Genomic DNA, 22,455 nt, shown 5'->3' with positions numbered 1-22,455 from the left:
AATATTGTCCATTTGATATAAGTTTTGACAAGTTTGATCGAACATCAACTCCTGAACTGACAAAAGTTTGCCAAGAAATCTTCAACAAGCTCATGGAGAACAATGTGAAAATTGTGGAAAGATTTTGAATCCTATTGAGATTAAAGATCCTAGGTGTAAGGTGAGTTGATGCTTCTCTCCTTTATGATTTGTGTGGTTGGTTTGGCTTTTCTTATTGTATAGTGATTATAAATTATAAATATGTTTTGATTTGTTAAACAGGTTTGTCAAACCACACCAGGGTTTCGAGACACAGTCCACTTGTTTCTTGAGCTTTCGTTGTTAAAGATAAGTTGAAAAATTATGTTAATGAGATATCAATCAGTGGATCTTGGAGTATGAATGAAATTTGAACGACGGATGCATCGTTTAAGGAAGTAGCTAACTTAGATGAAAACAAAGGCGAAAAGGAAGGGCTTAAGAAGATATGCACTACAACGGATTTAAAGTGGGGAGTTTCAGTTCCACATGAGAAGTATAAGGGAAAATGCGCAAAACTCTCTAGAAAGGCGAAAAGGAAAGGCTTAAGAAGATAGGCGGAAACCAAGTCGCCTTGGTCCAGTGGTAAAGGGAGGTAAGTCCCACCACCTAGGTTTGAGTAGCATTGGCCACGGGGATTCGAGATTTAACATGGTTTTCTCCGGCCCCAGGAGATTAGTCTTTGGGCCTAGAAAGCATTTGGGATCACTCCTGAGTTATCAAAAAAAAAAAAAAATAGGCATAATCTAGTAAAAACAAGGCTTCCTTGAGCCATAAGTCATTACAATCTTTATCTTTAAGGAAATACCTCTGGTTTTCTTTTTTTAATTGTGTTCTTTATTTTCTTTGGTATTTGCTTTTTGGTTTGTGTCTTATCTTATTTGTGAGATTTCAAATTTGGTTCAGAAATCTATTTCTTTGTCAGAGTATAACAATTGATAAAATCCACCAATTCTTTGGTAGAAAAAAGAATGAAATATGAAATAATAAAGTAATTTATCCACATATGTCACTGTCATGATATAGAAAATTGACACTTAAGAAAAATTATAATTGGTCATGCAATTAATTAGGAGTTTCTACTGATTACTAACTAATACTGGACATTGTAAAGAGATTAGGACGAGAGTTTAAATTGATTTGAGGAAACAAGATATAAGTAGTTGGCAAGTCAACTTTCAAAAGTACTTAGAATGGTTTTGTCTTCACCTTGACACAATGGTAATCAAGTTTATAATTTGCTGTAAAAGCAAAGAAACCAAACCGATTCTAGCCAACAACCCAACATTACCAATACAATACCTTCTTCTCTATCTTTTTGTTCCTCCATGGATATAGACGAGACGATGGAAGGAAATAATCATGTCGACACTTCTCGTCCTTTTAGCTCGGTTAAAGAAGCTGTTGCCATATTTGGCCAACGGATTGTGCTACCGACACAAACTCAGACCTTAAACTCTAACCTGGCAAGTCCTATTGCTACTCGTAGCATCAGCCTGGCTGATAAACCAAGAACTCCTATTGCTAGTCCAAGCTTCAGCCAGACTGCTATGTTGGTAAGTCCTATTGCTAGTCCAAGTATCAGCCAGACAGCTTCTTTGCCATCTTCTCCATGGAAGCAACGCTCTTTGTTGCCTTCTTCTCCTCAAGGTCCAAAAGAAGAGATCATGGATGTTTTGAAGAAGCTTGAAGCTGAGATAACGGAAACGAAGACAGAGGTGAAGATGTTGAAAGAGAGGGAGTCAGAGACAGAGGTGGCTTTGGCTACTTTAAACGCCGAGCTACATAAGAATATGTCAAAGATGGCGAAAGCAGAGGCTGATGCAGCTGGGAAAAGCGCGGCAGCCATAGCCAAATCAGTGAGCTTCAAGGAAACAAAAGAGAAAGAAAGCGGAGAGGAAGAGAGGAGGAAAGAGCTGACGAGGAGGATACAGAAAGAGTATCCTTCATTGGCTCAGATTCTTGAAAGTAACAAAGGAGACAGAGATGGGTATTTTGCAAAGACTACAAAGAAGAAGAAGAAGAAGAAACCTATCATTCCTCTTGTGGGAAATTTCTTCCTCTGCAAGAAGAAAGGATCATCAACTGAAATATCGGGACCTTTTTACACAACCTCTTCCACCCTGCACTTTTAGCTGAAACACCCAAAATCCAGAGAAAAGTTATGTACTCTGCAACTGTATATATATGAATGTATGCAATGAAAAACCATATCTACGTGTTTGCCTGTACGTGTGTCTGTGTGTGTTTGAGTGTGTGTGTCTGTGTGTGTTTGTGTATTCTTTATTTGTTTGGATTTTGAGTGCAAAGCATCAGCGTCTGTTCCCCATCCCCCTCTTATATTACAAAACTATTACACTATCAATCTAATTATACCACTAATTAAATACTTGATCCAAAGATGAACTTCTACATTCGTAACGGTGGATATTATACGTAGACAGGGACATGAAACTTGAAAAGTGTGCTAAGGAGTTGGTCTCTGAGACCACAACACCTCTCAGGTTAGCAAAACACAGAAAATCAGGTGATAACTATTATCAAATGAGTTCCTTTATTGTAAAGATATATTATAAAAAAGGCTTGTTCTTATTGTTCCAACGGAATTGACAACAACGAATAGGATCCGATCCATACAGAAACGAGAGGTAAAAATTACAACAGCAAGGAGGACGACATGGTGCGCAGAAAAAGAAAAAGAAAAGAAAATGGTACCATAACTCAGAGATTTACACCAGAGTCTTCTTAATATTGTTCAGCATATGCATCTTCCTTATCAAGATATTCAAAGCCCGAGGTTTCTCAGAAGCTGACCCCATCTTGGAGTATCCTCATCAAAAATGTATGTCAGAGGCGAAACTAATACCCCACTGCCTCCAACCTGCAATAACATTTCTAAACATGACTAGAGAACCAAGAGAGGGGCCGATAAACACGCATTTGTTTGGAACGTGATCAATGCAAAAGTGGAAACATGAATTAGTTTTAGAACGCCAACTATGGATGAATTCTGAGTGGCGTATTCGTTAATCCAAAATCAAGATTTAAACGTTAGGATGGAAGTAACTGCAGGGATTACTAACCGCTCTCAGTTGCTTCACAGAGTCATATAGAGCCTTTTTGGGTACACAAATCACTATAGCGTAGTAGTCAACTGATACTTTGCCATCTTTTGTACAGTAAACTGGGCTTATTGTTGGTCCCTGCTCATTATACGAAAGCCATAAATAATCAGAAAGAACTTTACAACTAAGGTTTGAGGACTTAAACCATACAGATTACTGAAACATTACCTGCAATCCTGACAATGATGGTTGGTTCAACACACGCTCAGCCACTTCCTCAGCACTATTTCCCCTCATGTTTGCAACAACCTGAAAAGAAGTTATTAGAGAAAAGAAAGCGAGGGAGTGAATAAGGAAAAAACATCATAGGAACCAAATGCATACAGTGAATTGGCCATCCGCCTTTAGATGCGCCTCCAATCTCTCAAGAATCTCGTGTACTGTGTTTAGTGCCCCTTTTCTCTCGGTCAATGCTCTTCTACTTGCCACAAGTGCCGCCTGGAAAATTTAAATTAAAAAACAAATGTTCAGGAATGATGGTCGCAAACAGATTCTAAACACAGTTCATGGATTCAAGAACTTCACATTACCTGACTTTCCAGCACAACACCTCCTTTAATTTCCTTTAAGTTGTTCTCTTTGAGTGTTGTCCCACTACTCACAAGGTCCAGTATGGCATCAGCTATCCCCATCTAATCAATAAGAACATATGAGTCAACAACTTCTGACAGCAACAGTCAGATATGAAATCAGGACACTACTAGCTGACAACAAAATCCTCCACAAAGCATGACAGTTAACACTTGTTTTCGAAACGAATAGAAGTACCTTAGTGCCAAATGTTAAAATTCACGTTCACAATCAAAAACAATTCTAAGTTCAGACTAGACAAACAACAAAGGTGAAAGATAGCAATCATGCAGATTGATCTAACACACTTAGTATACCAGGCGCAATCATGAAGAAGCAACACACTATAGTTTCATACATAATTTGATGTATTTTCTATCCCTAATTTGATGTATTTTCTATACATAATTTGATGTAATTTCTATCCATAAGTTTGGCACAGCATAACTTCACCTAGTGTTGAAAAAAGATTATACGGTTTAAAAGTAAATAGTGTAATCTCACCGCCGGAGCAGCCTCCAGGGCTCCATCTGCAGTTGAAAATGTCACATGCTTAATTCCGTTTTCTTTCATAAATTTGGGGCCGAGCTGCAAAAACAAGTTGAATCATTCCCAAATATTACAATGAAGCTACGTGAACTCTGAGAGATCTTAGATTACAACAGCGCACCAAAGAAGAATCTGTAATTCATCATACATAAGTGAAGCCAGTAGCAAGGCGTAAGGGTCTCTCCTCACTCCATTGGGGCATTTGTGCTAGCTCCTTTAGAGAATTTATGTTCTCAAAAATCCCATAGTTTGGTATCTGAGATAATTTGAGATACAATCAGATAACCATCTGCACAACTGATATGACAACCACAACCACAACAGATTAGAGCATACCGCAATGGACAGATGGCAGTCTCCAAAGTTGAGAGCTTCATGGACAATGATTAGATCTTCATTTTCCTAGAATAAAACTCAAACATCTTAATCCAGAGAAAATATAAAGAATACAGGGAAAGATCTATTTTCTCCACAAGAGACTAAAGATCAACTGGTACTTTATCTCCACGATGAGCATAATGATAATAACCACACCATAAGAATTCTTACATTCTGAACATGATATCAAAACTATTGAAGAGAAAACTGTTATAGTCATCACTTACCTGACCATATTCACTAAGCGTGTCAAGACCAACGATACCTAAATCCAAATCTCCAGAGAGTAACTTCCTGACAATGTCTTTTGGCCGTTGAAACCAGACTTCGGTGTTTGGTAACTGAAGGACATGAAATGATCACCAATATAAGTCATGGTACACAAAAACCATAAAACACACTCTGGTTATATTTGAAGTCTATCCGAATGGCATACCTGAGGAATTTGAGCAACATATTGCCTAGGATTGACTTGTTTAACAAACAGTTGACAATCCTTCATAAGAGAAGTAACAAACAGGAAACGTCAAAATCAAGATATGAGACTACAGTTCACTATGTCCACTTCACTCAAAGTGAGAGGGAAGAATTCAAATGAAGCTTTGGCAAATGATTCAAGAATGAGAAAAGGATACAAATTTATGTTAAACAAAGAGATCATCAACTCGTCTAGGAATATGTTAGATCAATAAACTAAAAGACAAAACGGTTTCGAGCTTCAACAAACGAAATAGCCAAAAGATTCAATTTTTAAAGATCCCAATTGCTCAGAACCAATCAAAGTTTCACAAAAACAAGAAACATAAAAGATATCATATAGTTTTAAACCATGACGAACACAGAATCAGAAAAAGCTAAGATTTTTATTAAACTAGTCTCAATCGAAACCAGTTACGAGGAAAAAGTCTCAGTCTTTATAAACTACTATAACACAAGCTGAGACTGAAGAGAGTTAAGAAATCTCAAACCTTGAGAAGATCGATTGCATCAGCAGCCATACGTCCTTTACTAGGAAGACCAAGACGAATCTGATCTCGCTCAACAACAACAAAAGCTGGAGCAGAACCATTCGAAACAGGGCTTGGAACGGTTGAGACACAAGAAGTAACCAATCTGAGACATCTCCGACGAGGTACGACGACAGAGAAGACGGTGGAAGGAGACGGAGACGGAGACAGAGAAGGGAAGGTGGATGAAGAAGAAGGGCATTGTTGTAAATTCGTAGGAAGAAGAAGAAGAGACATTGTTGTTGTTCTCTTCTTTGGCTCTTTGAGAGATTGAAAGGGTTAGTTTTTATTGTTGACCGGAGAAAAAAGAGAAGAGAATGCAAAATTATATAATTGAGATGAAAGAAAGGTCACACAACAGCAGCAGCCGCCACACTTGGGGACACACAGAGAGAGATACTGATTACAAGATTCTTGATGCTACACTAAGGCCTGATCCATGCGTTTTTCATTTTTTATGTTTATTTAAATGAAAGAGCTTTATGAGGAAAAAACAATTGAAGGATGAAATGGACGGTGGTGATTGTACGGGACAATTGTGGTTAGAATGCGACTGCGGAACAGACGAGAATAACGGTGTAGATTTTGAGTGGAACTATAATATATAGAAATAGAATGGTGATAATATTATAAATATATAATAAATGCAGTGATGATAAAAAAATAGTTATCTAATATGAAATTAACCCAAATAGAGTATTATTTTTTGAAAAATTCTTGGGTTCACCCCTAGGGGTGAACCTATCTCATTCACCCCTCTTAATTAACCAATCAAAATATGATAATGTGCCATGTCATTTTCTATTTAAAAAATAAATCAAAATTAAAATCATAAAATAAAACAAATTAAGGAAATAAATTCTGTAGGATTTTTATTTAGGAAATTTTATTTGGTTTGGGTTTATAAAATAATGGTTAGGGTTTAGATTTTATAAATAGATAAATTTATTTTTTGGTTTGGGTTTATAAATAGTGGTTAGGGTTTATATTTTCTAAATAAACAAAATTATATTTCGGTTTGGGTTGATAAAATAGTGGTTAGGGTTTAGATTTTGTAATTAAACAAAATTATATTTTGGTTTGGGTTGACAAAATAGTGGTTAGGGTTTAGATTTTGTAATTAAACAAGATTATATTTTGGTTTGGGTTGATAAAAATACTTTAGGGTTTAGATTTTATAAATAAACTAAATTATATTTAAGTTTAGGTTAATAATATACTGGTTAAAATTTAAAGTTTGTAATTAATAAGATAAATTATTTTAATTCATTTAATTAGATGACATGGCTAATTTTGATTGGTTACTTAGAGGGGGTGAATGAGATAGGTTCACCCCTAGGGGTGAACCCAAGAATTGTTCTTATTTTTTCAGTGCTTTTTTTTTAAGTTTGATAAAAGTGAAATTTGAGATGTTATATATTTTCCTTTGTTTAATTGTAAGTCATGTTTTTTAAGGTTTCTACACACAAATTATATATATATATATATATATATATAATTTACGTATTTTTATACTATTAACTAAAATAAATATAACCAATAAAAATATGATTGCTCGAAAATATTAAATATATTTAGTTTTTGCATTAAAAATAAATTATCACTTAAAATGAAATAATTTTTGTTGGTAAAAATTTCATAAAACATTTCCATCTAATTTTAGTTTGGAAGTTTAATACCTAATGCTATTTCATTGGAAACAAAATGCATGGTTTATTAAATTGTTGTCTATTAATACATTAAGTATATAAAAATAATCAAATCGAACAAACCGCTTAACACATGTTAGTCGAACTGACGGAATCACTAAACCGGGGTTGACGGAATCACTAATCCCTAAACACATGGGTAATTGGGGTTATCAAAAGACTACAGTGTTCTTTGCTATTTCCTCCAAATCGAATTGGGATTGATAAACCCTAATTTTAGTATACTTCCATTAACCTCGGTTTAATACGGAATCCGATTAACGTCTGTTTAGTGGTTTGTTTGACTCGACAGTTTTTATATACTTAATGTATTAGTAGACAAAAATTTAATAAATCATGCATTTTCTTTCCAATCGAATAACATTGAGTATTAAACTTCTAAATTAAAATTAGATGGAGAATTTTTATGGAATTTTTCCATTTTTGTTGGTTAAATCTTTACTTAAAACGAATGGAAATAAAATATTTGGGGGTTCTCCAAAAAAGCTAATGTCTAGCAAAAGCAAGAGGTATGTTTTATTACTAGGCTATATTAAGCTCTAGGTGAGTGTGTTTCATAATTTGGTTTTGAAGTTTCGAGTAAGCTTTGTGGATGAACAAATCTTTATATCGTTTGTTCACATTTTCATTCTTAAGGCTAATGGGGCGGGTTTCTCTGTCATCCATTTATATTAAATATCTTGAGTCTTGTTAGTTATTACTTAAAAAAAATCTCAATTGGAACAAAAGAAGATAATTAGGAATGTCATAAAGAAAATGACGTCTGATAAGGCAAATATAATTGTCATAAGGATAATGAAATCATAGCTGAAGCTGAAGCAGCTTTGGTGAAGCCAATTATGACATTAACGAAGCATCAAAACACACAAGAAAAACACTGTTTAGTTTTGCACTCAAATCAGATGAACTCTTCAAATTCATAATGATGCATGCAGTAGTAAGTATCTTGAATTGCCTAAGCAATTTAGAAGGTTGAGATCTTTCATTATATCGTTTGTACGTATGCTAAAAAATTTTGTGATATACGTCCGTTTTAAAAAAATCAAATTGCAATATATGCGAAAAATAATTTTTGTTTTTATTATACATATGTTTTATGTAATAAAATAAATTAAACACAAATAAGATCGATTTTGGAGAAATATTTGAGAAAATGTGAAAAATAAGTAATGATATTATATTTATTAAGGGATTTTGTTAAAAATGATTATTATTAGTTTTTAATATTTTAACTAAATAATTAATGCCAATGGCATAGCTTTGTAAATAACTTCAAACTTCCAATTTCAAGATTTTCTTCAAAAAAATGCTGGAAAAATGATAATATAGATATTAAAAAAAGAAAAGAAAATGTTGTTGTTTAACCATCGCAATGCATGATTGAGATCGAGATTCAGTATATTACTACAAACAATAGATGACGAGTGAAAATATTTCACATCTTTATTTATCTTTTCTTTTTGCAGAATTTAAAATTATGGCAGATGATGTAGTTAAAGAGCTGGAAATAGCTTGTGATATCGATCATCAGTTCATATATCACCGTAACAACCAATAATGACAACATTTAGATATAAATGTGCTATAAATAAAAATAAAATTTCGAGTTTTTGGAAGAGTTAACGTGTGTAACCAACCACTTACATATATATATCGAGCATGTCTTATGTCTCCAGATCAGCATAACCTCTTCTTGGTTAAGTATCTTCATCCAAAGTCTCCAAATTAGGAATGGTGATCAAACTAGGAACATAGACAGATGATTGAAACTTCTGACGTACCACTTGATCAATCTTAAACTTTTTGCACACTTTGCCCCTCACAATATAGACCCAAGCTTGTTTAGGTTTCTTGTCAAGAAAACACATAACAAAGCTCTTTCCATAGACATAATTATGATCCACGAAGTAACTTGAAGAACGGTTGTTGCAAACCATGGGAAACTTAGGTATTGGAATAGTCATGAACTTGACCCACACCACATCTTCTCCATTATCCCCATTGCCAATTTCCTTCTCTGTCACCCAAATCTCGACAACTCTTCTGCTTGTGCATTGTTGTAACGCTGAAAACCGATCTCCCTTGTATATCGCGAGGCCACAGTTATGGCTACCATTCGCCGTAAAGGGTAGAATACAAAATTTCTTTACTACCTCTTTCGAATAATCGAGCATTCGGATGAAATACTCAAGCGTTACTCTATAATAAGCTGTCCAGTACAAGTTTCCATTCAGGGAGACCGTGCTAGACTTATCATTGTCTTCTATTGACATATACTCTTGGGAAGAAATGGAATAATAAGTTTCTTTCCACACATTGCTAGCAAATTTGAAGACATTAAAACTCCTAACAAAGTCGTCATCAAATGGATTAATATAAGTATGATCATACGTCGCAATAACCTTGTAACTCTTTTCGAGACTACTACCATCGTAACCTAAGCTCTCGACCCATGTAGATTTCCCATTCCAGGCAATCCATTTAGTCTGTCTCAACAATGGGTGCCAAACAACGTATCCGCCTTCATTATAAGAATCACACAGTAAGATATAACCATCGCAGACCCCATAAAGATCATAACCGAGACCGCGTAAATCATCAAAGCATAAATCAGTCACTTTTGAAGTTGGATCGTCGTTGTTGAGATCGACGCTTATTAAATAAATATGGGAATGTGTCTTTAACAAGAACTCTGGCCGAGCGAAAGACAACTGTTTGTTGGCAAATCTTTTGTCGTTGTAAAGAGTGTTCCATGCTTTGCAAACGGATCTGAACCGAACAAGAGAGTGAGGTGGAACTCGAACAAGTATCTCTTCTTCCACATCTAATGGAAGCTTTCTTGGCGACGACATTAGGGTTTTCTTCATAAAGGAAGCAAGGGTAAAAGAAAAAACCTAAAAAGTTATTATACTTTCCACTAGTATTGTTGTATACATATATATACAAAATATATATATATATATATATATATATATATATATATATATATATATATATATATATATATATATATATATATATATATCTCATTAATAAAGTTTATTATGTTAAAAATGTTTTTTTTAACTCAAATTTTAATTATTAATTCGAGTCAATATTTTTTAATTATGTAACACAAATTTTATTATTAATTCGAGCCAAAATAGTATCTTTATAAACTTTGTATTTTGGTTTTGCTATGTTGCGCAAGTCAAGTACCATGTTTTTGTTCATCTATGACTTTCATGAAGGAGGAGGAGAAGGCTTGGTTTTGAACCCGTTCTTGAGAAAGCCTAAATGGATTGTCGTCGATGTTATCTCATATGGCAAGGGCATGGGTTACAGTGGTAATAGACACGACGAAAAGAGTTACAAGATTATAGGGAATGTGAATGGTTACTTGGCTAATTAATGTTACTGATATATATTCAGTATTCCACTTTGCAACCAATGAGTGGAAGGTTACTGAACATATCAGTTTTTACCAAGAGCCAAAAATCATAAGCGAATCGCGCGGGAATGCTAGGGTTTCCCTTAATGGAAATTTGTACTGGACAGCTTGTACTTATCCCGAAACTGGTCAATGTTTCATCCAAATGCTCGATTTTTCGAAAGAGATAAGAAAGGTCTTTTGTGTTCTACCGTGTAAGGGGGGAAAAAGTACACGTATCCTCTCGGTTTACAAGGGAGATAGGTTTTCAGTGTTAGAACAATCCATAGAAACAAGAGCTATTGAGATTTGGGTGACAAAGAATAAAATTGGTAATGGAGAAGATGATGGAGAAAATGTGGTGTGGATTAAGTTCATGACTATGCCAATACCTAACTTCCCTATGTTACTTTGTAACAATTCTACAAGTTACTTCGTTGATAATAACATCTATGGAAAGAGCTTTGTTTTGTGTTTTCATAGCGAAGAACCTAGAGAAGCTTGGGTCTATATTGTGAGGGGAGATGTGTGCAAAAGGATTAAGATAGAGGAAGTGGTATGTTTATCAAAAGAAGATGAAGTCGTATGTGAGTTTGTGAGGAAGTGGTATGTTTGATTCCTCTGTCTATGTTCCTACTTTGATCACCATTTCTTGAGAGACTTTCGATGAAGCTAGCTAGTGAAGAAGAACAAAGTTTAATTTGTCGCTATCTTGTTTTATTTATTTATAACAATTTAATAAAACTTTTACTAGTTTGATTTTCAAAATTTATTTTGCCTAGCTACTTCGGTTTTGTTTTAACTTATGTTGTGTTGTGCATAAAAAATTGAATAGACTCTTACGAATGAATTACAAGTGTATTGTAATGCCATGAAGTGGTTCTCCTTAATTACGGGTTTAGAGTTTAGGGTTTACGCGGTCTTAGTTATGATCTTTATGGGGTCTGGGATGGTTATATCTTCTTGTGTGAATCTTATAATAATAGAGACTGAGTCAGATGCGTTGTTTGGAACCCATGGTTGAAAGACAGTACTCAATGGATTCCCCCGACTTCTCACTATGGCAAGTTATTGATTTGAGCGAGTTGTTCCAGACACTGCCTAATGTGGTTTCCACTCGTCTTCGATTATCTTAAGAGCAGTCACATGAGAATCATCATCAAGAACAGTTTTTTACCGTCTTTTTCTATGCTTCCCGGAGGAGAACTCGCCGGAGAAATGAAACGACAAAGAAATGAATTAGACAGATTCATTCAGACACATGTATCTTTAGCTCCATCTAAACTGTGGTTTTACTTTGTGTTTCTGTTTTTTCGGTCGTAACTTCTCTAATTTTTGTTTTGTTTTGTAGGGTGAGGAGCTGCGGGCTGTGGCGTGCGTTAGCCGAGAACAGTGAGAGGCACTACACGGGGCTATTGTGCGCGACGGATGAGTTAACTATTATTGATGAGCTCTTAGGAAGATCTTAAAGCTAAGGCATAACCAAAAATAACAGCGACTCTGTATCTTCACTATTAAGTGACTGTTTTTGAATCTCAGTTATAATTTTTTTGCCTTTATCGTAATCGCTATAGTTGTCGCAACGATTAATAGCTGAACATGCCCTTTGTTGTGATCGCTATCTTTGTCGAAAGAAACTATAGAGCTTCAAAGAAAGCAAAAGAACTAAAAACAGAGCTTTAGTCATATGACTTGTGAACATAGAATTTAAAAGTTACCTCAAAACCAGTCAAAAATCCACCAATTCAAGTAACCATACTTGTACATACATTAAGATTTGAGTCTTTAGAGATGAATAATACAGTGATTAGAAACCATATTATATGAAGCAACATACTTCACTGTTGTAGTATTCACATTCTTTAGTTCTTATACAAAGTACATTTAGCAAAAGTGTTATAAAAATGTCGTAAATATAGTCGCATGTTTTGAGGAAAACCGAAAACATACACAAGAATTGCGATTAACAAATATGCAAATCTTTTTGTTTAGATGCAAAATTTAGTCCTACAAAAATATGGAAAAAACTTAACAATGAAATATGAAAAATAGAATCTTCGACTATACAATGAAAACATTCTCTACCCACGAGAATCCATTTGGACCCAAACCTAACAATTCCTTCATACACACACACACACTCTTGTCTAAGAAAAAACTACTAAAACAACACACAAATCTCACAATGAACAATCAACCGCAATCGCAACCGCTACAAAAACGCTTAAATTCCTTACCAATTTCAATGCTAGCTCTTATAAGATTAGAACTTTGTTTTACTTAACTCTTACTCAGAGCTATTTGAGTTATCTTCTCTGCTATCCTCATCATGTTCACTCTGTTGCGGCTTCTCTTGATGCTCCACCGCTTGTTCCGCATTCGCGTTCCCATTCCCGCCTCTCGAATAAGCCGCGTTCAAAGCGGCTAACATCCCGAGATTCGAGTCCGGCATGCTTAAACCTAAGTTCTGAGTCGGCTGCGGCTGAGCTACAAACGAGCCTAGTTGAAGTGGACTCCCTCTATACTGATCCATCGGAAAACTAAACCCTGTTCCCGCCATAAAATGTGTCGCACCACCACCACCTCCTCCTCCTCCTCCAGCTCCGGCAGAATTCACAAATGGCCACATAGGAGCACGGTGACCCACCGTGTTATTGTTGTTATTACTACTACTCTCCATTTGATTACCCGCCGTAGTTGGTACCGGAAGCATCCAAAAAGTGTTCCCACCACTAGCCCTACTCGTCGGAGCAACCGCCCACATCGGCGCCGCCGCAGGATCCGATTCTTTCAAAGACTTACTCTCATTCTGTTTCTGATCATCATTCTCCTTAGACAAATCAACCGATCTATACCGTTTCCTCGAGAAACTCTCACCGTCGGTAATCGTTTCCACCGGAGCTTGCTGCTGTTGAAGATGATGATGAAACCCTAAAAGCGGCGCCGTCGCAAAAGCACCACCACCTCCTTGTTCATCATACTGATGTTGATGTTGATGTTGGTGGTGATGATGAGTCAATCCAAGAGCACCGTAAAGAGGTAAAGATTTAGACGGAGGAGCCGAAAGAGTCGATCCGCTGCTACGAAGAGAAACACTTAAAGTAGAAAAGTTCGCCGGAATAGTACCAGTACCTGTAGCAGCAACAATCGCTGGCTCAGCTTGTTGAAGAAGCCATTCAATAGTTTCACCATCAGATTTATGACCTAACTCTCTTGTTAACTGAAAAACCCTAGCCGCACAAAGCGCCGGCATACGAATCCGCCGTCCTCTTCCGTCTACTTTTGTGTGACGGTCTTTTGTCGAGCGCTTCGTTGTAGTCGCCGCCGCCGTAACAGAGTTTGTTGTTGTTGTTGTAGTTGTGGAGAGTGTTGAGTCTTCTAAAGGTGTAGATCTGGGGACGATTGTTAGAGATGCGTCAACTAGTTGTCTTGCTCCTCCGGTGACGGCGGCGGCGGCGGTGTCGTTGTTGTTACGGGAAAGATCCATTTTTTTTTGGGGGAAAAGGGGAAAGAGGTGAAATTGAGAATTAGGTTTTGGTGAAAGAAGAAGAAAGGGGCATGGAGGATTGGATTGGAGTTGTCGTGTTCATGAACTTGTCTTTCTCATCAGTTTTGACTCTTGTCTTGTTCTTCGTCGTCTGAACAACATCGAAGAGAAAAGGGTTTGATGATGTAAAAGCAGGTGGATGACTTTTCCACCCAGCGGAATTATTATTATTATTTTTTGTTTTTTTGCCGTCATTAAGAAAATAAAAACATTTGTTGATTGTGATTAGTTTATTAGTATGTGAACGATTATTATAATTAGGAGAGAAATTAATTAAGATGACCTTTCTTTGTTGTTTAGAAGTGTCTCTTCCCCAACCATAATCTACCAAGAAAGTGAGTTTTATTATTTTCATCTATAGTGTTTAGTTTTTTTTTTTTTTGGGAAAATATTTTTGATTAATGTTATTGTTAAAAATACTAAACACTCTAGCAATTTTTCTTTTTGATTAATGTTAGGGGAAATTTCAAAAATACCCCTTTTCATATACCTCTTTTTAAAAATATCCTCTTTTCAAACTTTATCAAAAAACTCACTAAAAATATTGAAATTTATCCAAATATGTGTGTAAGCTTATAAATATATACACAAATTACTTTTATATGTGTATAAAACTTTATATACCTTTCATAAATAGCGTAAAAATAAATTATAAAAACCTTATAAAAACCTTATAAAAACCGTATAAACCCTTTTAAAAATCTTTTAAAAACCTTATAAAACTTATAAAAACGATTTAGAACTATTTAAAACTATTTAAAATATTTGTATCGAATCTCCCAGTAATAGTTATTATATAGAACTACCTTATAAACTATATAAAACTTTATAATTTTTTTATATTTAAAATGGGGTATTTTAAAAAATGGATAGAAAAGGAGGGTATTTTTAGAAAGGGGTACACCAAAAGGGGTATTTCTCAAAAATTCTCTTAATATTATTGTTAAATTTTTTTGATTAATGTTTTTGATAAAGATACGAAAATAATATGGTCTTAATTTTTCGGATATTATTTTCATATTTTCAACGTATAAATAAAGTTATATAATTTATTATTTAAATTAAAATAGATGATTTTATTATTAAAAAATACATCGATTTTTATTTGAAGCAAATGAAGTTTATAAGCATTATTTTTTAGATAAAAAATTATATCAGTTAATTATGGTAAGAACGTGTCAAAAATTCAAAATAATACCGTTTTTTTCAAATGGTTTAATACTCGAAAAGTATTCTAAACTCAGAACTAGCATAATTATCTCAAATTTTGATTTGGATAATAAAACTGCTGTAATAGTAGTACCACTGAACATTTTAGATGAAATGACATGACTCATGAGACTTTATAAGTGGCATGTGAAGTTAAATTAAGTGATTCACCTGACATTTTTGTACCACTTGGTCAATGAATGTTCTTTGTTTATTTACTCTTTAGAAAAAAGATTAAATAAAATCATATTGTAAAATGTAACAACCCTTCATCCATATTGTAGAACTTGCAACTTTTACATCTCCATGTTAAAAACGTAAAAGAGAGACACACATGTTTTTTTTTTGTATAGTTTAATAGATTTGTTCGAATTGAGAATTAAAAAAAAAAACAGAAGGATAAGCATCTTTTTGGACAGTGAAGCGTGCGTATTTTGGCAGGTGGGGACAGCTCATCCCAATTCTATTTTTTTATTGGATGGATAAACGAATTAAGCACTACGAACAAACCAAACCGATTGTACCAAACCAAAACCGAAATTAAAGAAACATAAACCAAACTAAAACTGACTAAAAACCAATGACTAAAACTATTTGAAACTGAATCGTACCGAACAGAAACAAAAACCGAATGGATATCCATAATATTTTGAAATACAATTATATACCTAAAAATATTGATTATTTTAGACCAAAAAACCAAATAAATTCTAAAAATATTTAAATATCTGAATAATCAAACTGAAAAACCCAATAAAAAAAAATCAAAATAAATCATAATACCCAGATCGATACTGAACCAAAAATATCCAATTATAATAGAAAAAATACACTGAAAATATCCCAAAATACCTGAAATATGACAAATATATGAAAATTTAGGTTAGAACCAAAACCGAAAAGTATCCAAAGTTCAGTTCTAGATCGGTTTATCGTTCAAGATCCGAAATCAAAAAGAATTTAACCAAGACTCAACCGAAATTAAAAAAAAAAAAAACCTAATGGGTAAATAATCTCAATATCCGAATGATCCGAAACCAAACCAAACCAAATACTCACAGGACTACTTAGCTTTGACAAAAGAGTAATTTAATAAGCTGTAGATGTGCATAAAAGGACCAATACAGATGTGAAGCAATCAAAATATCTTTGACACTTGGGGGAAATTACAGAAAATGTCATCAACTTTACATGAAGCATTCACTCGAAGGGGATGCACCATTTTTACCAGTAACATAAAATACAAACAAACAAACAGTGGAGATAGATCATCATAGTACAACTCCAGAGATGAGTGTTTTTATTTTTTTGTCCCATATCACAAAGTTGCTACAACAATCACCCAGATAAATGAAGTCCAGGTGTCTGATCTTCGAACTAAAACCACCTCAGGCAAGCCATCTGCTGGAAGTAATATAAGGTTTCCAGGTGCACTGGTGAGTTAACTTGTCAACCATAAGAAAGCAAATAAAACAACGAACCGGGGGGAGTTAAAAACGTCTGCGGTTTTGAGGCAGTAGATTAAGGCATGGTATTGTTTGAATACCAAGTCCTTCAAGATCTAATGAACCAGTGGACTAAAAGTGGAATTGACCCATCACAGATACAGAGTCACGCCTACAGTTGGAATCCTTGGTGTTTAAGGAAAGACTGGAGAACTGAGACTCGAGATCTTTGCTAGTAGCACGCCCGCGACTGGCTGATGGTTTTTGAGTTTGTTGTTGTAGCTGATACAGCGCTCGTAGTCTTCCAATCTCCTTTTCCAACACTTCCTGTTCCACTGGATAATAGAGAGAGAGAACTCATGAGTATGATTTTGTGCTACAAGTGTGAGACTTGCTTAGATTAGTTTACAACTACAGCATTGGTAAGGTTCTTTAACACAATAAGATGAATAGAAACTTAAACAAAATTTATATAAGTATTATTCAGTCTAGCAAAAAATGACAAACTCATAACTTCAGTCTAGAAAGAACCTAAAATTATGAGTCTACCATACTTCTTTCCTACAAAATAGAATTCTCTTTCCCATGTAAGAATATAAAATGTGTGAGATGGTTGCTTTGTATGGCTAAGACGTATTATTAAACTTGTTGGTCAGGTAGGTACTGTTCAATCACTAATACTTACACGCTAATACTCCAGACTAGAGTTAGAAGTTTGAATCTAGAGAATCTAAAAGAATCTTTTTCAGATGGGTGCAAGAACTTACATTGTTTGATAAGCTTCTCCTGAGCTATACTTTCGAGTCGCTGCTTAAGAGCTTTATTTTCCATACTCAGAATAAGATTCCGCTGGTTGAGAAAATCAAGTTCAGCTGAAACTTTGGAGCCTTCTGCCTATAGAAATAAAAGAAATCCATACTTCAGTTCTCCAGAAATGGTAATCTAATACAATTTTCACTATCTGTCTCTTTAAATGGAAGGTTTTTTGGACGCCTTACCTGCAATGTTTGTACATTCCTTTCTAGCTCAGATATGTACTGGAGCTTACGTACCCGTGATCGTTGTGCAAATTGCCTGCACGAAGCAGCAACTAACCAAGTTGTAATACTAAAAATTAAAGTCCAAAAACACTTATAGTTCCATAAATGCTATCAGTATTGCTCATCTCATAGTACCTGACATATGATAATATTACTCAAAGATGTAAGTTCTGCTAAAGTCAATGAGATCAATAATCATATCACAAAAGATCAAAAAGCCGACTGGGTCATTCACCACCGATGATAGTAAGTGGGAAATGGCATGGATATCTCTCAATCTAAACTGCTATGAATAGGTAAATATTTCAAGAATGAGTAAAGAGATCTCATACTGTTTGGCTCGTTTTGAGTTGTCAGCTTCATAAGTCACAGGCGGAGGATTGGAGTTGTTTTCCTCAGAAGAGAACATTTTCGGGTCATGAGAAAGAGGTTCAGCGTAATTCTTTCTTTCTGATAGTACTGTTGCTTCTTGAGACATATATGATGATCCCATATTTTTCCCGCCAGGATTCTCTCGAGTGAAAGGTAGCCAAGAAGGACGAGCTCCAGAAGCCACCAAAGAATCCCGTTGTCGACTCTTCTGTTTCTGAAAGTTAGCATCAGAGTAGAAGGCGGCATCCTGCATCCCTCTTTGAGTGGAGGAAACCGTATTCCTATAACTGAAATCATTTTGGAGTGTCAAACTAATGTTTGTAGCATTAGCCACGTCTAGATATGCGTAAGAATCACTTGATGAACGCCGATGACCACATTTGCGAGCAGGGCTTTCCGGCTCATTGAGAAGATCATCAAGCCAAAAGGGAAGCTCTTCTACCAACTGGCTCTCAGAAGAAGTCCTCTGGTGGTGGGTTTTCTCATCACCAAGCTTCTGACCATGCCTTGAACCAATCAAACCACTAGGAATATACTCAGTATATGATGCTGATACATTAGGAAATGGGATCTTTGGTGGGAGCAAAGCATGCTTTCCTGGGTACATCAAGTTTTTAACACTCTGTGATCCTTTGGAGCTAGCCATTACCACTCTTTCCTGCCAAAAAAACAGTAAAAAACATTATCAACTAATCCGAAAGAGCATCTCGTATGTTTAAAACAACATAGAACTCAGCCTACTTAAATCATTTGAAATGCAAACATCGAAAGATGACTAGAATAGATAGATCTGGCTATATAAACCCACAAAGAAAGTATTTTCCAGCTTGGCCTAAGAACACAGAAGCATATTTAGAGAGAAAAAAAACAGACAAAGAACTAAGAAGCCGCATAGTCTCATATATTAAAGGAAACGTTTTTAAGATAACATCAAAACATAGATCAATGCAATATCATGTTTCTTTCTTCTTTTAGAAAAGAAAAGCTGACAGAGAAGCACAACACTATAGCTGCCCCATATAGACCAGACCAGAACAGAACAAAACCAGCTCATCCCATTCATATAGTTTGCTTTATCATTAAGCTAGATGAACATAATACACATGTTTTAGACTCATACAGGTACAAATAATATCTCAACTAATCAAACTTGTTACTCATAGAAGCTCATTACTAATCTTTTTTCATCACCCCTCATTCCTCAGCAACCAAACAGTAAACACAAGCAATCAAATACTAATCCAATTATCAAAAAAAATCCATAAAAAGTAAAGTAAAAATCCAAAAGTTTCCTTTTTTAGAAACTATGTCAATCAGATAACAGATTCGTCTTCCCTTGTAACCAGTTCCAACAAAAACAAGAAGAACAAAACTAACCAAGTCGAAGACAGATCCAAATCGGAGAAAATTCAAGAAACAGCAGTTGAAATTGTTGACTCCGGCTTGCTCAGACCACCGGAGATCTTCCTTTTGAAAATTCTTTGCCTCTCTGTCTTATCGTTGAGCTGAGGAAGAAGAAGAAGGAGAAGGAGAAGAATCTCTTTGACTCCAAGAAGGGGTGATAGAGAGAAATTTTGAGAGAATTTAGTCCTCAAAAGTAAAATAAAAGCTTTCTCTTTTGTCTGAAGAAGAGTGAAGACCTTTTGTCTTTTTCTTACTTTAAGTATTTAAAAAATCCTCCCAAATACTTTATCATATTTTACAATTTACCCCAGATGTTTTTAATTTGGGCGGATTTGCGTTTCAAAGTTCAGTAATTATTTATTTAAATTGGGACAAATGAAAAGTTTTTTCTTTTTGTGGCCAAATGAAAAGTCTATTTCTTTTAGGTTTAGCTTAAATTAATCATGGAATTAACATTGCACTGTAGAGAGCAGCTGATATAACATTTTTAACCATTACACAATTTGTGTTTTCTTTTCATAATTTTCATTAATTGTGAATTTTCATTTTCTCATTTTATATATTTTTTTAAAACCTCTAGTTTATTAATTTTAAAATACAATTTCAAAATCTAGAAATCGATAATTCGATTGACTTTAAAGATGATACCATAAAATTAATTTTGAAAATTGTTCAAAACTTCTTAATTATTTTTATAGTTAATTACAACTTTATTTAGTTGTTCAATGTAGTCTACAATTAAGAAATTTATTAAGTTAATATTTCTTTAATATGGTGATTTTTTTCCTATTTAAATTTGACTAATTATTTGAATTAGTCGTATTACAAATATATTTTAATTTTTTTTTTTTCATTTAGATCGATAAGATCAGACCGTAGCCAAAGTTCTACTATTAAAAACATATACATATCTATTTCTGTTACATTTTCTAATATGCATATCTATTATTTGATTAAATAATATATTATATGGTTTACAAATCTTTTAAAAATGTTAAATATATACAAAAGAGCATACACTGACAAAGACATTAAACTAGTTACATATTTACACGTCATAAACACTACAAAATGGAAAAAGAGGATCTTTTGTCGAAGATCATGTTTTTTAGCATATGGTCCATTTTTTTAATTTTTTCTTTATTTCATATAATAATCATTTGGTGAGTTGGAATTGATCTGTTACCTAACTTAAAGTGCAACAACATGGGCCAACTTGAATATTTTTATTACATTTTCTAACTTATAGGTTCCACAAAGTGACAAAAACAAAAATGTATAAATCTCAAAATGTTTCTAATCTTCTTCTCCAACATGTCTTTCGTAAACTTTTTATATTTAAAATCCAAGTTTCTTTGTTCTTAATCCAGTCTGTGGCGGCCCCTTTTGTTTCCACAACCTTATGATGTTTTTATTATCCATTGTTAATCACTGTCTTAACTAATCATTAATCACTTCATATGCTAAACAATTTATACTTTATTTAAAATAATAATTACATCTATATATCATAGACTTGACCAATAGTTTTCTATTATTAGTATCCAAAATCTATAGTAAGTGGGACACAAAAAAAATAGACCATCACTATAAAAAGACAATGGCATGTTGATAAAAAGTGATAGATTAGTATGACAAATTTTGAAATAATAAAAGTGTCACTGATTAGTGAAAATTAATATAAAACGTGTCACAAACTGTAGCTAAGTAACTTTAATTTAGAGTCACGAAAATTTCGATTTGAACTTCTTAATCCATGGTTAACATACGAATGAGAAGTAGTATTGGTTTAGTCACCATGCATGGCTAATACGAATACCTAATAGTAGATGTATGTGACTAAAAAAGTCATGGTGGGAAACAAGCCACGATATAACTATGTACGTTTTAAGTGGCTACTACTACTAGGCTAGTTGCAAATGTGTAAATGCATGCAGCAAATTAAATTAACATAGGCCAAGAAAACTAGTCATTGCTTTTAAGGTGGCCAAGTGGTGATAGAGAATGACAACTAAAAATAGTGAACTTTTGTTTTGGATGGCTACCACCCAAAGAACATACTCCTTCCGTTCTTATATAGATAATTGTTTAGGTTTTTATTATTCTAAAATAAATGATTTTTTCACAAAAATTATAACGCATGGAGTATATATAATCTATATATATATAAAGTTACCTTTCATCTCTTTATTTTCCGCCACATCAGCGCCACATCATCAATTTGTTCAAAATTTTTTTGTTAATTATCCTAAAGGGATATGGGCTTAAGGTCCAACGGTTACACAACAATCAAACCGGTTAAGGAAGATCGAGAAAACGTCGGATACATGAATTTGGAACTGGATAGTTAAACGTCGGATACAACAATCAAACCGGTTAAGGATAGATCAGAAAAGCATCTACTAGAACCGTTGTTTACAAGAGCAACTCCTTTGCAGCTATGCACCGATTTTGAAACCCCGACACTAAAAATTCTCAAGAAATTTGATCCAAAAATTAAAAGATGTAAAAAATAAAATACAAAAACATTCTAAAATTATTACATAGCATTCTTAACAATAATATCAAATATACTTTTGTTTTCAATAGGAACATTTGTCAAGGTTTATGAACAGATTGATAAATTTAAGCCATATGATATCTATAGCAAGCGCTATATAATGTGGTTTGACA

At 34.2% G+C, this 22,455-nt stretch overlaps 6 protein-coding genes across 6 annotated transcripts; 2 read left to right on the top strand and 4 right to left on the bottom strand.

Annotated features, from left to right (window-relative positions):
- Positions 1–1,131: 1,131 nt before the first annotated feature.
- Positions 1,132–2,409, top strand: LOC17894823. The gene has a single exon (XM_006301291.2). It carries the CDS (start codon positions 1,347–1,349, stop codon positions 2,151–2,153), a length of 807 nt encoding a protein of 268 aa, XP_006301353.1. The 5' UTR covers positions 1,132–1,346; the 3' UTR covers positions 2,154–2,409.
- Positions 2,410–2,553: 144 nt separating this feature from the next.
- Positions 2,554–6,084, bottom strand: LOC17894629 (ATP phosphoribosyltransferase 1, chloroplastic). Its single transcript, XM_023787834.1, has 11 exons — positions 5,609–6,084; positions 5,077–5,136; positions 4,868–4,981; positions 4,599–4,664; positions 4,411–4,518; positions 4,218–4,301; positions 3,674–3,775; positions 3,468–3,581; positions 3,312–3,392; positions 3,102–3,221; positions 2,554–2,899 (listed from the first exon to the last, which is right to left on the bottom strand). Exons 1-11 carry the CDS (start codon positions 5,882–5,884, stop codon positions 2,804–2,806), a joined length of 1,221 nt encoding a protein of 406 aa, XP_023643602.1. The 5' UTR covers positions 5,885–6,084; the 3' UTR covers positions 2,554–2,803.
- A 2,969-nt stretch (positions 6,085–9,053) lies between these two features.
- On the bottom strand, positions 9,054–10,208 carry LOC17896585 (putative F-box protein At5g37040). Its single transcript, XM_006301626.1, has one exon. It carries the CDS (start codon positions 10,206–10,208, stop codon positions 9,054–9,056), a length of 1,155 nt encoding a protein of 384 aa, XP_006301688.1.
- A 347-nt stretch (positions 10,209–10,555) lies between these two features.
- LOC17894847 (putative F-box protein At1g58090) lies at positions 10,556–11,421 on the top strand. Its single transcript, XM_023787525.1, has 4 exons — positions 10,556–10,730; positions 10,768–10,812; positions 10,894–11,325; positions 11,372–11,421. The coding sequence occupies exons 1-4, from the start codon at positions 10,556–10,558 to the stop codon at positions 11,419–11,421; spliced, it is 702 nt and encodes a 233-aa protein (XP_023643293.1).
- Positions 11,422–12,736: 1,315 nt separating this feature from the next.
- LOC17895605 (transcription factor TCP8) lies at positions 12,737–14,435 on the bottom strand. The gene has a single exon (XM_006302286.2). The coding sequence runs from the start codon at positions 14,250–14,252 to the stop codon at positions 13,053–13,055; it is 1,200 nt and encodes a 399-aa protein (XP_006302348.1). The 5' UTR covers positions 14,253–14,435; the 3' UTR covers positions 12,737–13,052.
- Positions 14,436–16,649: 2,214 nt separating this feature from the next.
- LOC17895133 (uncharacterized protein At4g06598) lies at positions 16,650–19,985 on the bottom strand. Its single transcript, XM_006302380.2, has 5 exons — positions 19,756–19,985; positions 18,339–19,036; positions 17,965–18,040; positions 17,734–17,860; positions 16,650–17,301 (listed from the first exon to the last, which is right to left on the bottom strand). The coding sequence occupies exons 2-5, from the start codon at positions 19,022–19,024 to the stop codon at positions 17,099–17,101; spliced, it is 1,092 nt and encodes a 363-aa protein (XP_006302442.1). The 5' UTR covers positions 19,025–19,036; positions 19,756–19,985; the 3' UTR covers positions 16,650–17,098.
- Between the last annotated feature and the right edge of the window lie 2,470 nt (positions 19,986–22,455).

The sequence above is a fragment of the Capsella rubella genome, unplaced genomic scaffold (assembly GCF_000375325.1).
Source record: "Capsella rubella cultivar Monte Gargano unplaced genomic scaffold, Caprub1_0 scaffold_2, whole genome shotgun sequence".
Taxonomy (NCBI): domain Eukaryota; kingdom Viridiplantae; phylum Streptophyta; class Magnoliopsida; order Brassicales; family Brassicaceae; genus Capsella; species Capsella rubella.
Note: the sequence above shows the minus strand (reverse complement) of the source record. Positions and strands in the feature narration are given on the sequence as shown.